Below are 17,633 nucleotides of genomic sequence, written 5' to 3'. Positions count from 1 at the left end.
GTTTTCTCTCTTCATTTCACTTCCCTGCCTGCCTCTTGTAATTATTATGTTTTATTTAGTGTGATGATGGGGTCTTGTTTTTAGTGTGTCTGTGATTAAGATATTCAAAGGACTCCTTGGAGTGTGTCACAGTTATTTGCTTTTTTTTTTTTTTTTTTGAACCATCTTTTTGATTTGTTTCCCGTGTGGTGCCGAGTGGTTTGGAAATTTAACGTCAGCCTATCATTGTCTGGCTGAGACTCGCAGTTTGACGCCGAGGTAGAATTAAAAACGCATCATACGTGGAAAAGTCTTTAAAATGGAGACGTCAGACACGTCCTGGAAACTATTTCCTGATTGCTCACGACTGGGAGGTCGAACGGTGTTCTGCATTGGAAGGTTGGTGGTTGGAATCCCAGCCCTGACATCTGTTCCATCAGCTGTGATTGGTTACCGCTCCAAATGAGCAGGTGGTTTGTAGAAAGGCGCTAGTTAAACACAGTCTTTTTAGCATTTAGCATTAGCATTACTATAACCATAAAGACACTGACTCTATCTGGCCTATCTGACACTCTCTCTCTGTCTCTCTTTCTCTTACCCTGTCCTTATCTTCCTTGTATTTCTTTTCCACCCAACCGGTCAAGGCGGTTGGCCGCCCAAGAGTCTGGGTCCTGCCCGGAGTTTCTTCCTCAACGAGGGATTTTTCCCCCGTCGCTGTCTCTTATGCTCTGGAGGGTTCAGTTGGGTTTTTCTGTCTGTTAAAGCGCTTTGAAATGTCTGTTGCCATGATTAAGCGCTATATAAATAAAACTCGATTGATGGATTGATTGGTTAGCATTGCTCAGGTCTTGTACGGATGGGATCCACCCTCCTCAGCTCTCTGGTGATTGGTTCAACCACAGTTGCACCTTAAAACCCTTTAACCTGCTTGTTTCTCCGCTGCGCTTCCTCCAGCGTTTGTTTGCTTCACAGGCTTCTGCATCCAGAGGAGGAAATTATTTATATGGTCAGCGCCAGTCGCTCATTGATTTGGTAATTACGTGTTTCCCCTGGAGGCCGGAACCACTGATATACTCGGCCCATGCTAAAGGGGAGGCATCTCGCTCTGTTATCTATGACTTATGGCTAATTTAATTCCCCTCTTTTCACCAGCGACTGCTTCTCAACACAACAATCAGACACAAGTGTCTGTTCTCCCGGGAGAACGGCTCATATAGAGAAGCTGGAGATAAAATACCAATGACTGCATGTCATAAAAAACCGGTTTTGAACTTTGAGCCAATAATAAGTCAACAAATTTAGTGGATAAACCTTGTAGAGATTGAAACATGGATATTTTAGCGTAAACTGCCTTATATGTTCTTACATCCTGTAAATACACATTGCATTTGATATTTTTGAGACAAATTGAGTGGATAAACTCAAAGAAATCTTGCCTAGGGACTTGGTGAATGTTGGGTGTCAGGACAGACGGAGGTAACCTGCCTCCGCCTCTCCGCTGGTGTTTATACTGAACATGATTTTCTGGCAGCGCTGACTGCCAGGTGCTGAAAGCTTTGTTTATGTCACACATCAACCCAGAAACATTCCTTTGTTGAGATTTATGAGGATGATCAGCTTTGTTTTTAATAAAGTAAAAAAAGAAAAAGCTGGAGGTGTCTCAATCCTAATGTTCAAACACACATAATACCTGCACAGGAAGTGGAATGACAGCTCCGATCGGGAGATAAACGCACTGCAACATTTGTCAGAATTAAATCCCTGACTGTTCACTTTCTCCTGAGTGCCATTTTGGATACCCTCAAATAAATCTGGGTAAAAATTTAAAAAAAGGGAAAAGTTCAGGGCGTTGTTCCAGCTTTACAGCACCAGACGACACAATGAGACCCAGACGGGCTCAGCAGTCCAGAGACCATTCCTCTCTGGACGGGAACACATCTTGGACAGACGCTCCAGTAGTTTTGTACGAGTATGTTGCTATCTGCGCTAGCTGCAGAGCGGAGGGGGTCCGTGCCAGGCGAGGGTCCTATGGGACCGTTGGAATCGTTGGGGCTGGAGGAAGGCTGGAGGAAGTTGGTCGGTGTCCAGTGGGGTGATCTGGGCTTGGTGGCAAGCCAAGCTGTCTACTGGTGGGACGCTGGGAACATGTAAATAAGAGCCTGATAAGGGCTATTGTTTTCATTCCATTCTCATCCCAGCTGAATGGCCTGCTCCCCAGCCACAGAGCATTTTATCTCGAGAGGGAGAGGGGAAAGAAATGAAAGGGGTGGGGGTGGGGTGCAGGAGATTTAAGAGCCCCCATAGGAAAATAAAAATAAACTCACTGGACTTCTCTCTTGTTTTAGCTTATTCCCTTGTATGTGATGTCCTACTTTGAAGGGACAAGGGCAGAAACGCCTCCGTACGCCAAGAACGACGACCGTCTTGAATTATAGCGACTGTGGTTTTTTTTGCTTTATCGGAAATCGTTTTGTTTTTTTTGCGCTGATAACAACGGGGGACACTTTTTGACAACCTGACAGTAATTGTTGTGTTGATACTGACCAGTGTTTCCTTTGGCATCTATTATATCTCCAGAACAAACCCCCCCCAAAAAAAACAAACAGGCATTTTAGAAACTGAAGCATTCCTTCGATTAATCAAAATTCTTCTAAAAAATAGGCCCGAAGAGGAGTTTGAAAAAATCCAGACATCGCACTCGTTTGCCGTTTTTTTTTTTTCCCCCCTCAAAGCACGCCTGCGTGAAAACTTTCTTTTGCTTTCACCAAATCCATTTTTGGTTGCCTGTTTTGTTGGCGGCGCTGAAACGCTGAGAGATGTTTGAGAGTTATTTTATAGACTAATCCAGGTCATTATTCACCTCTCCCAGGTGGAAGGCAGGGAGGACAGCGGTTGCATTCCAGCTGTAGTCTCTCCTGTTGGAGGACTTGGCAGGTCGTGTCTGGCCCGGCGGAGGGGATGGAGAAGCGAGGGAGCGGCAGCTCTCCTGGGAGGGGGGGAGGGAGGAAAAGGAGGGGAGGACTGGAGTAGAATGGAAGCTGGCACCACATTATCTCCAACAGTTGGTGCATTCCTTAATGATCAAGTGCTGGAGCAGCATCTGTGATTAAAGTGTGTATGTTTGCCTGTGTGTGTGTGTGTGTGTGTGTGTGTGTGTGTGTGTGTGTGTGTGTGTGTGTGTGTGTGTGTGTGTGTGTGTGAGAGAGAGACAGAGGGAGCATATGTTTGCATATTAACATATGTTCAGTGTGTTTGTTTAATTCCCCTTTACACCACTTAAAAAAAGAAGCCTTGTCTGCTTCAGGGGAGAAAATGTCACTGATGTTGTTCTGTTTGTCGTAGCTTTGTGTTCGGAGGGGAGTCTGTTGCTCTGGGAGAGGAAGACGTCTCACCCGGGAGGGGGTGGAGGTTGGGGGTGGGTGGGGGAGCGGTGCTCTGCCCTTCACCCCTGTTTTCAGATCTGTGATCTGTGTGCCATGGAGGGAGTGAACGCACACAAACACAAGAAGCCCTTTTTTCTGTCTCCCCCCTCCGAGGGGTCAAGGGGACAAACTGTGAGCTGGGAATTGGAAAGTCAATAAAGTAGAAGTAATGTTATAATGACCCTGAGCTGGAGATGTCCCGCCGACCCCCCCCCCCCCCCCTTCAGACACACACACACACAGACACCGGAGGAAGTGGACAATCAAACAAAACGGTCGCTGCTTGATCCGTCCGAGAGTCATCCTTAAACAAGGGCCACAAGAGCTACCGACTCCCCCGTTACTCCCTCTGACTGAAGTCAGGTTTTTTTGGGTGGGGGGGCAGTGTTTGGTTTGCCGATGCGTAGGACGAGAGATATTCCAGACGGACGGATGGAAACAACACTTGTTTACATTCTTAAAAGCGTAAATATCCTCTTTGTTTGATGTCGGCGATGATAAAGACCGAACTCGAGGCGACCAGAATGCGCCCTCCCTCCTTTGTTCCTGCTTCACGTTCACATGGATTCACAAACAGGAAGGAGGGGGACACCTCCTGTCAAACACTTCTCTCATTGCGAAGGTGTCGTATCGTTGGCAGGACGTTAATGAGAAACGATTAAGTGTCAGATCGGGGTTTTGGTCGTAATAGTGGGTCGTAATAGTCGGTTTTCTATTTTGTTCCGAATCTAAAGAAGCGTAGTTTCACAAACGACATCATCCTCAGGCGTTATGTAATCCAATCCATCCAATACATTCATTAATATCATCCCAGAACCGAACATCAGCAGCGCTACTTGTCTCATCTGGTGGCTAGTCACTGGATGTCTGGTTCAGGTTCACATTGGAGGTGGTTGGTGGAGACGGTGGCTCAAGGTGGAGGCGGTTCCTCCGGTGTTTGATGGGAACAGTCTGACCCCTAAGCAGCGCGGCGATGGCGGAGGCCCGGGTCAGCCGGCCCGTTGTGTTCTTTATCAGCTATCCCAGCGACAGCATGGCAGATTGCAGCCATTCCTCCTCTGATTCATTGTCCGCCGGACAAATGTTAATTGTTTCCATCATTGGCAGCTGTGTGAACGGTCGGACATACCCAGTCTCACCCCTCGCCTCCGTCTTAATGTTCGTCTCTGCCCTTATGGTATCCCCACAATGCCTTGCGTCCCTCCTCAGCTCATCTCTCCACCGCCGGGCTGAGCCTCTTTTAATGTCCGCCCTGCAGGACCATCAAATAAAACACCCATTCATCAGCCCACACGGGACTCGCTTTCATTTTCACTTAAGCAAATAGATTTAGAGATTTATACCAGATACAAAAATGCAAATTTAAACCTGATATTGTGCTTGCGAATTTGTAAAATCGTGTCTTTTTTGTTTCTCAGATTCATCATGCATGGAGAAACTTCTGTCTAAAGACTGGAAGGAGAAGATGGAGAGGCTGAACACCAGCGAGCTGCTGGCAGAAGTTAAAGGTAGGACTCCGTCAGACTGTCAGCTTCATACCACTTAAGCTGCGTTAACAAGCCCCCCCAACCCCCCAATCCCATCCAGACGTACATTATGTACGTGCTGCATGATCTCACAAGCAGCCTGGGACTCTGAAATAAAACAAAAGCCTTTGGCTGCCCTCCTTCTTCTCTTCTCTCCTCTCTTATCTCTTGTTGGAATGTCCAACTCTGTCCAAAGTGCTGTCTTCAAGATTCCAGACTGTTCTGATCCCATCCTGAGAGTCTCTGTTCCCGTCAGGAGTTCATGGGTGTTGTTGTCCCTTTGGACGTCCCATTCCGGTACCGGTCAGACCTCGAATTGTGTTTGATGTAAACATCCGCTGAGATGCGGGGGGAGACGGTGCTGAAGCACACCAACCTGCCTTTTCCACGGAGTGCCTGGACTCCGCCCCTCAGCAGGGCGTTCTGAGCACACTCCTCCGAAGTCTCTGTTTATGTCGGGGCGAAGGTGCGCCGGCCGAGGATGGGCCGGGCCGCCGCTCAGTCCTTAGCACTGACTGTTACTGAGCGCCGCCGTGTTTATACAGCAGCAGCCGGCTGATAGCATCAGGCTGTCCCTGCTCCGCCGCTCTCGCACGCCGATCTGCACACGACTTGTTATGTCTTGTTCTTATTCTCCGGAAAACACCTGGACAGAATGGAAACAGTTCCCCGTTCCTCCGATTATTTGCATAACCCTCCGTTTTGGTGAAAGATGGCAGCGTTCCCGAATAAAACCGCTATTTAGATGTAATTATCGTATTCCGAGGAAGGGCGGGGAAAAGCGTTGGATGTCCTAGTAAGCATATTAATTGGCAATAACCTTAATGAACCAAAGGATAAATCAGCGCTTGGTAAACTAGACTCATTGTACCTGCCCTATTATGCTGCAGATCAAAGTGGGCCAGGGGAAAATGTTTAAAATGATTTAGCCTTTTGAAAGCCGGTCTGTTAAATTACAGGAGGGGCATTTCTTCTGTTTGATGAATGGGAACGGGAAGGTTACATGGCGGTCCGTAAACAGGTAGGGAGTCTGATAATAAACACTACGGCCTCTGTCTGCTGATGAGTTATGGAGAGAGTCTATATACCACAGTTAGCAATATAAATGCTTCTCCTATCACAGTGGCAACCTTAGATTTTTAATTAGCATGCCATTTCATATGACTAGGCTTTTCAAAGGGCTGCTTTGTGCTCCCCCCTTACAAATGTCTCTCTCTCTCTCTCAGTCTCTCTCTCCCCCTGCGTCTGATGTCTGCCTGATGTAAATATGGGCAATTAAAAAGAAGCTCAGGGTTAGAGATGCACAAGGTTCGGCTAATTAAAACACAAACAAAGGTACCGAGCAGAAAACACCTTATGATGAAGATCTTAAGTGTTGTGGTGAACCAGAGGTTCCATTAACCGTTAGGTTAAAATTGGTACCACAGGCGAACACGCTGGTAGGATTTAATGAATAAAAGAACGCAGAGACTAAAGGTTGAATTGCAGTGACAGACTGTAGAACCTACCTGCAGAGCGGCCTTGTGTATTATGTCCCGGCTGCTTGTCTGCTCCTGAACCAATTACACTTGTAGGCTATCCTTTGACATTATTCCAGGATGTCAAAACCTTCAAGAACAAGTAGTTACGTAATTGCAGAAACAAGTGGTTGAATAAGACTCCTGGAAATAAAAATAATACAGTAATCCCTCGTTTCTTGCGGTTTATGCGTTCCAGGAACCACACGCGATTAATGAATTCCGTGATAGAGCGACAAACTATTTATCTTATTATTTACGGTAATTTAAATGTTTATTAACCCTCCCCATACCGATATTAAACCACCTTCTATCTGTATTACCTTTAAAACACTCTGATAGACTGTTTAAAACACTTTTGTGTCTCACAGAGACCGAGACTCATGGAACGCAGCGCACTTCCGGATGCTGTCAGCCAATAGAATGCGCGTACAGTATCATGTGACTGCCTACCAAAAATGAGGTGACGTTGCGAGGGTTGATGCACGAATGTGCAAGGGCACACTGTGATAGAAAAAAAAATGTTGGTGTGATCAAATGTGATCCAGGGCTTGTACCAGTGAAAGAAACGCATTCTTTTCCTGTGGTTGTGCTCCGACATGCCCCGGATACGTTATCCTGCCTAGGCGAACGAGTACGCAGGGTAAACAAACAAAGCAAACAATTGAGAACATCAGAGATACGCTTTTCCAGGACCGCTCACTCAACCCGCCATTTACTGCTTAAATACGAGTCATTGCTAATTATGGCTTAATGACGTGCGTCTGATGGTGCGACGGGTCTAAAGACAAAACAAGCACCACAAATCTAGCAAAGGTGGCGTGCTAAATCCGGACACGTAGAACGGCTGCTATTGAAGGGTAATGATTTCAAATCTCTGGTTTCCCCAACGCCGACGGCCGGGGGCTTAGCATGGCGGCAAAGGGGAGGCTTCGCTAGGAACGCATTAGCGGCGGATTTCTTTTCAGCAGTCGATTCCAGAGCTAACTGTTTGTTTTCATACCTGAGCTTTGCTGTCAATCTGGAGGAATGATGAGGAGATGAAATCTCCCGAACAAAACCACAGAGCAAGAAAGGGAGGCCGACTGGAAGGGTTCCAAACCACAGAAGGTAGCAGATAATAGGAGGCGAGGTGCAAGACGGAGACGTCTACAATTATATACCTCAAAGAGCTTTCTTTTTTTGGATGAAAAGCACCCATTCGTGGCACTTTTCATTACATACATTATTGCACTTCATGTATAAGGGTGCATGTATGTATATATTGTGGATTCAAACGTAGAACACGGTGTACTGTGGCACATAAGGTCGTCCTATGTGTGCCTGCTCTGAGCCTCCAACCGTTTAAGTTCCTCCTGCTGAGCGGCGGATTCCCGGCGCCCCATTGGGGTAAAAACGCAAAAAGGCTCAAGCATTTACCCAAACTGAAGGAAAATATGTAGTTACTAAATCTGAACACGAGGTGTATTCATTCTCTGACAATATATATGTGTGTGTATGTGTGTATGTGTGTGTGTGTAAACACACTTATAATCGACACACACATAAGAATAAAGCTCAGTATTATGCGACGGCACTGAAAACGGCAGCTTGGATCCCGAGGCAGAAAAATGCGCGGCTCTTGCACTGTCACAATCGATTTCAGAGCGTTGTCGACATGACAGTGGTCGGGTGCAAACAGGGAGTTCTGTGGCGGGCAGATAAGTGGAAGCTCTTTAGCAGGAGAACACAGGGCAGGGCGGCAGCTGAGACCGATTCAACGCCGGCTCTACCTGCCGCCGGCCCCCCTAGAAAAGGGGTCCACTGTGTACAGACAGAACCCAAATTGTTCAGTCGCACACTCGGCTTCCCAACACGATTATTCTCTTTAAGAATTCTTCGGCGTTTACTGTTTCGATGCCGAAGATATGGGCGGCGTTCGGAAACGACGCTCGAGGACGCAGTTCCCCAAAGATACCAGAAACGAGCAAGACGAATGTGGCGCAAGGCAGACTTCAAATATCTGGTGTATTTTTACAGCGTACTGTGTACAAATATTATGCACACACTATTTACCCCAACATGCCAAAACGTTCGCACAAACAGCACAAAACTGTATCTGTCTAGTTGCCTCAGTCGAGAAAAAAAAAAGCCTCAGTTAGCATTTTCTCCCCAACACTTCAGTCAACTGTTTGCTCTGTGCACTCAGGTGAAATATGAGCCACAGTAAATCATTATTCCTCAGGCCACATTTGCCAGATGAATGTATGAAAGTGTTGGACTGTGTGTTTTCTCCTCTAATGAATTGAGGAATTTAGCTCCTGGCAAAAGAGGCATGTGTGTGTGCATGTGTGTGTGAATAGAAGTTCTCTGTATTTTCAGAGGCTTATTATGACTATTTATTTCATGCCTTTTGAAAGTCTCCTTATATATTTCACGCCAGCAGGTGCATGGAGACAAGACAACGAGAAACTGACCGTCTAGAAAGTTCACAATGTCTATTCACCGCGGTCTCTTTCTCTAACACTTCAGAATAAGTTTACATTTGTTAAAAATACATCTCGAAAGGAAATTCAATTAGCAGCTTCTGGTAGAGGGTTCTCTCATTTGCATTGTGGCACTGAATAGACACTGTATATATTTATTATAATAGTAAAACACATTAGGTTAAGGTTCGTCCTTACATACCGGAAGACCTGCTTTATAATTACTCCTATAAGTGGAAAAGGAATGCATTAAATTGTTCAGACTACCGTAAAGCCACTCTTTTGTCAGTGGACTCTTTAAACAAACCTTTATGTTCTCTTGTTGGATGTAATGTTTCTTTGTCACACATGTATTTCTACTCTACAACTACATTTACTGGTCTCAGCCACCTTTCTTGGCCTTTTCAGTCCGTCACTTGTCATGTGAATTAAACACCAAGAGCACATAGTTAACACTCACCCTTCAAAGACAATGGAAAGACAGGGTTTTTGAAAGGCTTCCTTTGCATAGTCGATGGAATCAAGTACATTTCTTTAATTATCAGCCTAGAAGCGACAGACAATGAATAATGTGTGGTGAAAAGAAAGAGATACCATCCAGCTCCCGATTCATTTACAAGGCTGCGTCAACAACAGGCTTCTGCCTTCATCACTGTCTTGAAGACTTCGAGAGTTTTGTATAAAAGAGGCCTTGAGAATTGTATATGCTTTTATTCCCAGGGCTCAGGGGTCAGACTAATCCTCATAAAGGCCACAAGATGAATAGAACGATTGGAAATTGTTTTCTTTGTCTTCGCTTTATGCGGCCTTGCCTAGGTACCCGATCCTCCATAGTGAGAGAATTTCTGCTGTTGCACTTTGTTACAGAGCAAAAGAAGAATATATTCACGCTGAAAGAACAGAAGTAAAGTTTCTGCGTCGAGTTGTGTTTTTGTCTACAGTGTGAATTTGAGGGTTGCTGGTATCCCCCCCCCCCCGAATGACATGTTCAGGTCGAGCCGCTATCTTGGCTTTGATGAAGTACCTTGTCCAGTGTCATGGATAGAGAGTGAAGTGCCGGAGCTTTCACATTAGCATAATTATACTGAAGAGTGAAGCTTCCTCTATCATCAAAATATTAGTCTCCATCAGTGTTCGGCGAGTATGGCAAGACCGGCGTGGATGAAGGGTGCTTTCATTAATAGACTCTCCACATGCCAATCAGAATATTTATGTTGAAAGTCGTCTGCTGGGACCTTTCAAAATTAAAGATTAGGACTGAAAGATGTGTGCGAACGCAGATGGACGTATGGAGGCACAATGAGGAGCTGGAGATGTGGCATTAGCATAGCAAGTGCTAATTATAAGTACAAAAATCTGAAGCAGGTCACATTTAAGAAGTTGTTTCATTCATTTTCAGTTGCTACTTATGTTGTATTGGGGAGGGTTTACCCCCCCCCCCCCCAGGAGGTGGTTGACCTCCTGGACTACACCTAGGGCCACAAAGAAAAACAATCAATTTCACTTACGGTCAATTTACCTCGAGTGCATTGGTCCCCAACCTTTATTGCGTCACGGATCGGTTTAACGTCAGAAATATATAAATATTTTTACAGAGCAGCCTTAACACCTTTAAGGTGTGGTGGATAATTACAACTAAACACAAGCATAAACACTGATTAATGCGACTCCAATGTGAATAACAACTTTATTATCAGCATCCTCGTAACATCGTGCTAACGTTTGTTTCTGTTCATTTCGCTAGCTTGGGAGTTCCTTTTCAGCGGTAATGTATTCTGTGTTAGCGGCCCCCTTAAGAAGGCAGTCATGTGATCGAGGTAAGCATCTCCACAAGCGTCAAGAGTGAGTCCTAGTCAGATGTGGAGGAGAGAATCCTCTCATTTTAAACTAAACATATACATCTGAAGCCAGGACAAACCCAAACAGACAGACTCCAGGTCCTCAGGTGGATTTGAACCCAGGACCTTCTTGCTGTGAGGTGATCCATGTGCGTTCTGATCTCTATACCCACCCGGTGGATCATGTGAGGTGCTGCTGGTACTCGTTAATGGGTTTTATTGGCGTGATTAACAGCTCTTATATCACAGCAGAGGCAGGAAGCCAGGTGAAACAGCTGTTGCTCGTATTGTCTCGGGCGCAGAGGCGCGTTAACGCCGTATTAATGGAAAGCACATGACCTTACAGTAGGGCTGAACAAGTGTACGCATATAGCACTCATTAAAGTGTTTGATTCAAATTTGCATTTCGTGCCTTTGTTGAAGCCGTTTTACGGTCTGACCCTATTATTTCCCACGCTAACGATGGACGCCATTAGCCGCCGTCTAGCTCGCTCTGTGTTTTACACAGAAGGATTGGACGCCGGGTCAGGTGACCGCAGACCGGGTGCGGAGTCATGCACCTTCTATCGATCGGCGCGGCGATGCACATGTGTACATGCTCATGTCTACATCCACACACACTCCAGAGAGAGAAAGAGCTGCAGCCCGCCAGGCATTCGAGCTATGTGCGGTCTGCGAGCGGATTGAGCTCGGTACAATCGCAGCATTTAGTCGGGTCTTAATTTACTCAGGATTGGCTTGAAGCATACGGAGGCATCCACAATAGCCGACTGATAGAAAGACAAGGAAATTCCAGTCAGAATTCAATTCAGATCAGGTCATAATGTCTCAGCTGTCGTAACCAAACGAAGGGAAGAGAATAGGGTGCCTTGTGGTTTTCCCCCCTTTTCACCCTCGTCTCTCTTGCTTTTTTCTTCTGTTTTTTTGTGCCTGAATCTTTTATCTGTGTTATTCACTTGGGACTCTTCAAAGTAACAAGCCTCCGTCTTTTTTCCCCGGTACTGGACTTGGAACCCAAATTAGAGACTGCTTGATTAGAGCGAGGAGGACGGAGCCAAGAGAGAGGGAGATGCGGGTTTTGGACAGGACAAATCTCACCCCTACAAAGTGCCTTTTATCCAAAGACCCCAATTCTCAAATACCCCCGTCCTTCCCTGGAGCAACCGTGGCTCTGCTTGTTTTCCACTTACCATTCATTTAATCGCCTGTTGATGTTTTCTGCCCTATATTGTGATGTTTTAAAAGAGACAGGGGCGGAGGGGGTCTCAAAAGGTGAACACTGAATGGGATGCGACTGAACAGCAACCCCTCCTCTTATGTGTCAATCCAGAATTTCTGAAGTTAACATGGTGGCCTGAGGGAGTAGGAAAGAAAAACCTACCCAAAAAAAGAAAAGTGCCGCATGAGCACTCACTCCTGGGATCCTCTTCCTGTTTCGGTCTGGTGTTCTCCTACCGGGCTTCAATGGTCTACCAGGAGGATGTCACAACACGTTAGGTCTGGGCCGACTGCTGGGGTTTATGTAGCGCCAAAGCATCTCCGGGCTGTCTGTCTGCCATCGGAAGCGCAATGTGAGGAGACAAGTTAACGGGCCGACCCCGGCCCCACCGCTGTTAAAAGCCATGCAATATGCAGGAAACGGCTTCTTTTGTCAGCGGGCTGGTCGGACGCAGACCGCGACTCTCCTCTGCAGCGCCAACCAATAAAAGTTTTATCTGCATTTTAAAGCTGATCCATAATTTAAAGCAGGAAGAAAGAGATTTTTAACACTAACTCCTCAAACAAAAAACACATGTGCCTCTATTTTCCATGGAGCCGCGCTCCACGTTTTCATATTTAGGAGTCTGGATACCGAACGTTACGTTTACACGTAGACTTTGCAAAAGATTGAATAATCACGGTTAAAATTAGCAAATAGGTAAGGCCTAAAGTGCACTATAGAGGGCAGTTTTGGCTTCCCAAACTTTCAAACAATGGCTCCTCTCGTGCCTGAGCTCTCCACGCCTTTGGCAGAGCCTCAGCACCAAAATCCTTCGCACTTGTGGACAAAAATAAAAAATAAAAGCGTCATTTTGTGTCCTTTTTACTTTATTTTTACTTTTTTTTTTGGAGAGTTGAGGCTTCTATGCTAGTGAGCGATCATCAGAAACGTGTAATTAGCCAGGCTGAGAGGACGTCATTGAGTCCAGATGTTTGGTTTCTGACTGAAGGTCATCGGCGTCGACCCTGAGGCCCGACGGTCCTCATCTTCATCTGAATGATTTTCTTTTTCCTCCATCCTTTCTCGCTCCCGTCTCATTTGCTTTCATCCTTTATTGCCTTCTTTAGCAGCTCTCCACGGTATTGATAACGGCGATTTACTACCACCAAGACTAATGCATCTTGCCGGTGACCTGTAAAAGGCAGCTCCGTTCACCTACACAGCAAAGGTTAATAAAACTGCTGTTGATTGTACCGAATTCTAAAGACGCGAGCCTCACAACAAGCGAGGCCGGGTGAATAAAGTCAGCTCAGGCCTCGGAGAGAAGCTGCATGCGGCCCCGATGAATCACAGCTCTCAGGTGCTTTCGTAGGATAAATGGAGAATTGCAGCCAGCAGCACGGGCGAACCAAGGTTCAGACAAGCCGGCTAGTAAATTGCCCTGAATGGGTTCTGGAGGTTGACAAGCCCTATTAAGACAAACGACTTTCCTCATCGGAGAGATAAAATAAATCAGGTGTTTAGTCAAATTAAAATAGTTTGAGTGGAGAGGGCCCCTGGGAGCTCTGGGAGAAACTCAAGACAGATGTAGCCGGAGATGAGAGGAAGACACCCAGGAAAGAATTCAGCTCCCGCTGGCCCCCGGCCAGACTTCACTCCACTGTTTTCTAGATCTGCCTGTTTTTGCCCTTCCCGCTCTTCTCTGTTTTCCCATCTCCTGCTTCCCCGGATCAGCTTGTCACACCGGAGTGCAGTGAGGAGGAGAGTGAGTTACTGTCTCACCTCTCACTGGCAATTATGTTGGCGGTGTAAGTCAATGGTAGGATCACTTAGCATTGATTAGGCAGAGGGAGGAAGCAGTGCAGCAGAGCAGCTCGCTCCATCACCGGCTCTACGGAGATTTAACTAGAAGGAGTCTGTTGGTGATAATAAACACCGGATCCCTTATCCCAACGCTTTAATCGTCACGCCGTATTCGTATTTTCACTTCTTTGACAGGTCCTCCACCGATGCGTCGCCAGAACGTCCACATCATGAAAAGACTCTTTGAGTCTTTATATGGACAACTGTAGGACCTCAACACTGCCCAAAACTCTTGGTAGTCGGTTTGCCGTCTCTTACAAAATGTTAAGATTCTGTAGCTCAATATGACGACCGGTTTGTGCAGCAAGGTCACTTTCCTATAATTAGCAGTGCAATAACCTAAGTCTTCACCCCGGTTATTTCGTCATGGCCGTAAGAAAAACTACACTCGTTTCTCTTTCAGGTTTCTACAACACATACATGTAGATGCATCTACCCTTCTCATTATACCATGTATAGTGACAATAAAGGCTTTCTATTCTATTCTCCACCCCATGTTAACACCTCGCCCCCCATCTCTCTCTCTTTCTTTCCTCACCAGGTACTCCGGACAGCCTGGCGGAAAAGGAGCACCAGCTCTCCACCATGATCAGCCAGCTGATCAGCCTCCGCGAGCAGCTCCTGGCCGCCCACGACGAACAGAAGAAGCTCGCCGCCTCGCAGATGGAGAAGCAGAGGCAGCAAATGGAATTAGCACGTCAGCAGCAGGAGCAGGTAAACGACAGATCCGGGACCTTTAGTTATTTATTAAAAATCAAGACTTGATACAGCATCACAGACTGAAATATTCTGATACTCGAAAGTATTATCACTTTTTTGTGTTCACATCCCACATAAAAGTCTTTTTTTATTAAGTCTTATGACATTCCTTTCTCTTCTACTACTTCCTACCCTTCTTTTATCTTGTTTACTCTGCTTCCCCTTTCAAAAACTCTCCATTCCATATTAAGTCTCATGCCTGAAATGTGCCAATAAAAAACCGAGTCCACGACCAGGAAATCAAATTTCAAAATGTTAAATTTAAGAGATGTTATTCCTTTTATCGCCTGGGATATTTCTGTCATGGTCTCCTGCTTGCGTTTATGCTGCGTGGTGGGAAAAACGTTATTATGTCTTGTGCTAACAAATGCGAGGGAAATGTGTGAATTAAACGTTATATTAAACATGGAAGTCCTCTATATCTTATAAATCGACTCCTATTAGAACAAGCCTGGCATTAGATTTGCAGCGCAAATCAGGCCAATGAGCCATATTGTACAAATCAGCAAATTAACAGAGGACATGAAGTGTGTTAATGTCTGGGAAGAAATAAGGACACAAACTATCCACACGGGCGACACTTTTATTATCAGCAGCCACCCTAATGGCTATGAGTCAATTATCAGCGAGGAGTTCACTCAGAGTTTTCTCAGCACACTCTCAGACTGTCATGTGGGAAATGAAGAGATAGACCATCTACCTTGAAGTGATGCATTTGGTCATAGTACACTAATAATACATTAACAGTATTGATTTCATTTTCAATCAATGATGCTCCACCCTTAACGCCGTCAGCTTTGTAGACATTGCAGCGTAAATGAGCAGTGATATTTTTTTTTAAATCATATTTTAAAATGGAAGAATATTTATAAAATGGAAGGAGCGATTGTGGGTGAGTGGGGGTGTGGGGGTAAAGGGAGCCTGCTGAGAGCTGGAATGTCATCAATCCATCAAGATACAACACAGTAATTAACTGTTGACACTCGTGATGAAGCCGGCACAAATTAATCCTGACACATTTGCAGACGGCCGATATCTAACAGCGAACACTTTGTAATTATATTTAAAAATGAAAATTAAACGACACTTAAAACTAGGTTGTCACGCTCAACGGGGCGGGCGTGGAGAAAGAAAAAGATCGTTGCTGCACGTCAGCCGGCGGCTGGAGGGGTCTCCATCACCTCTCGCACCAGTTGTCACCATTGTCATATCATTGCCCGTCCTTTAAATCACGTACGATTCCCCCCAGACTGAATTCAGACATGCAGCCCAGCAGCTGAGCCTCACGTTTCAAGCAGTTTGCTTAAAAAATGTCTTTTTTGTGCAGAAAATGATGTTTTCTCACTTCTTAATCCAGTATTTTGTTCAAAATAGACATACTTTTCTGTTAAATTGCTTAGTTATTATGAAGATTTAATTTTAGGAAAACAATCAGATGAGAATTCTCTAACGTTCCTGACACTAGATTGAATTATTTTAGTTTTATTTTAGGGTCCAACAGGTTAAATATTCAAATATTTTGTCATTTATAGTTTATTTTTTCTTTATGCCTATTTATTAATATTTAACTCCTCCTTTTTTGTCACCAGATTGCAAAACAACAGCAGCAGCTCCTTCAGCAGCAGCACAAAATCAACTTCCTCCAGCAACAGATCCAGGTCAGTGAATGCATCCTGCTGGACCTCCAACGCCTCGCACTTCCTCTTCTTTTATTACGTTTCTCCTCTTCGGTGTTGTTGCCTGGACTTAACGGTACAGTCTGATAAAAACCAGACATCGAATTAAATAACATTTAAACTACGTCTGTCCGTGTGTGTGTGTGTGTGTGTGTGTGTGTGTGTAGACTTGCCTTTTTATCTTTAATTTTGGTGTCACACTATCATTCATCGCGCTCATCAAATGTTAATTGCCTGTTGGTAATCGGCAGGGCTTTAAAATATGGAGAAGAATAATTAGCACGTCTTAATGAACAAAAAAAAAGCGGAGGGGTGGGGGGTCTAGCAGGAGCTAATGAGTCCTGTTGATGGGGAAGAGCCCGGAGGTGGGGGACATGAAAGACGCTGGTAAATGCCTCAGAAACATGCCGGTCCCAGCCGGCTGACGTGGCACGCTTTAACCAGGAACAACTCCAACTCGCATTGTGACGACGTCGACCTTCCTCCTTCTACGTGTTCTTCTATGTTAGCGTGTTGTGTGTGTCATGCCATGCGGAAGTGCAGCTCCAGACCACCCAGGAGGGACGTAACCGGACGTGGAAGGACAGTACGGGGTAATCCAGGGTCGGTCGCAGGCGGCGGTCAAGGCTGCGAGAGGCTAAGATTATCCTGCTGGGTGTGTTTGGTGTCAGGCAAATCCTTCTCCGTCCACCTCCTCCTCCTCTTGTTCTTCGTACTAACAACTCCCCATTCTTTCCTTTCATTTTTTTGGTTTTTTCTTGCACGCAGCTCTTCAACTGCTCTCAGGTTGTTCCTCAAACTCCTTTAAATCGCCGTCACGCACAAAAACCCTGGTTTCACAACAGCCAGACTCACAGGAGCTCCTTGCGAGTGAAAGGTGGCGCTGTTAGCAGGTTCTGGTGGAACCGCTAACTTGGACCTTTCACTTCAACAGTGGACAGTCTATTGGGGGGGGGTGCATACTAAACTCCACTCCAGAACCACACAGAGCGTGACACTGTCTTGAAAACACTCTTGGATGAAGTACCTTATACAGTAGTGAGAGCATAGTGATGCTCGTTATCATTGAGGGCCCTTTACTTATGCTTGTTGAGACTGGGGGGGGGGGGCAGCCCTAATGCATCCCCCCCACTTTCATTACAAAGTTGAAGACAGATTACCCTTGAAAATTCCTCCTTGACGCACATTTTTTAGAGATGGGTTGCAACAGACAGAACTTCTGAATATCAAAATTTAAAAAACTTCAACATTTTCTGTCCTTGCCCCCCCCCACCCCACCCCAAGCATTCCCATGCAGGGTGTTAGGGTTTCTGTAGAGGATGGAGGGGTGATGATCTAGTCCTCCAGATGGACAGAATTTAAGTGTTTTCACATGAAGACTGATAAC

The 17,633-nt window shown here is 45.6% G+C and overlaps 1 protein-coding gene across 5 annotated transcripts in view; it reads left to right on the top strand.

Moving 5' to 3' along the window:
• sox6 (SRY-box transcription factor 6) overlaps positions 1 to 17,633 on the top strand; it is a 117,708-nt gene that overhangs the window by 52,789 nt on the left and 47,286 nt on the right. For all 5 annotated transcript variants that reach the window (XM_068314270.1, XM_068314272.1, XM_068314269.1 and 2 more), the window contains 3 exons: positions 4,820 to 4,909; positions 14,353 to 14,525; positions 16,160 to 16,228. In XM_068314270.1, the coding sequence (XP_068170371.1) occupies positions 4,820 to 4,909; positions 14,353 to 14,525; positions 16,160 to 16,228 (332 nt within the window). The remainder of the gene's footprint in view (positions 1 to 4,819; positions 4,910 to 14,352; positions 14,526 to 16,159; positions 16,229 to 17,633) is intronic.

The sequence above is a fragment of the Antennarius striatus genome, chromosome 1, assembly GCF_040054535.1.
Source record: "Antennarius striatus isolate MH-2024 chromosome 1, ASM4005453v1, whole genome shotgun sequence".
Lineage (NCBI taxonomy): Eukaryota > Metazoa > Chordata > Actinopteri > Lophiiformes > Antennariidae > Antennarius > Antennarius striatus.
Note: the sequence above shows the minus strand (reverse complement) of the source record. Positions and strands in the feature narration are given on the sequence as shown.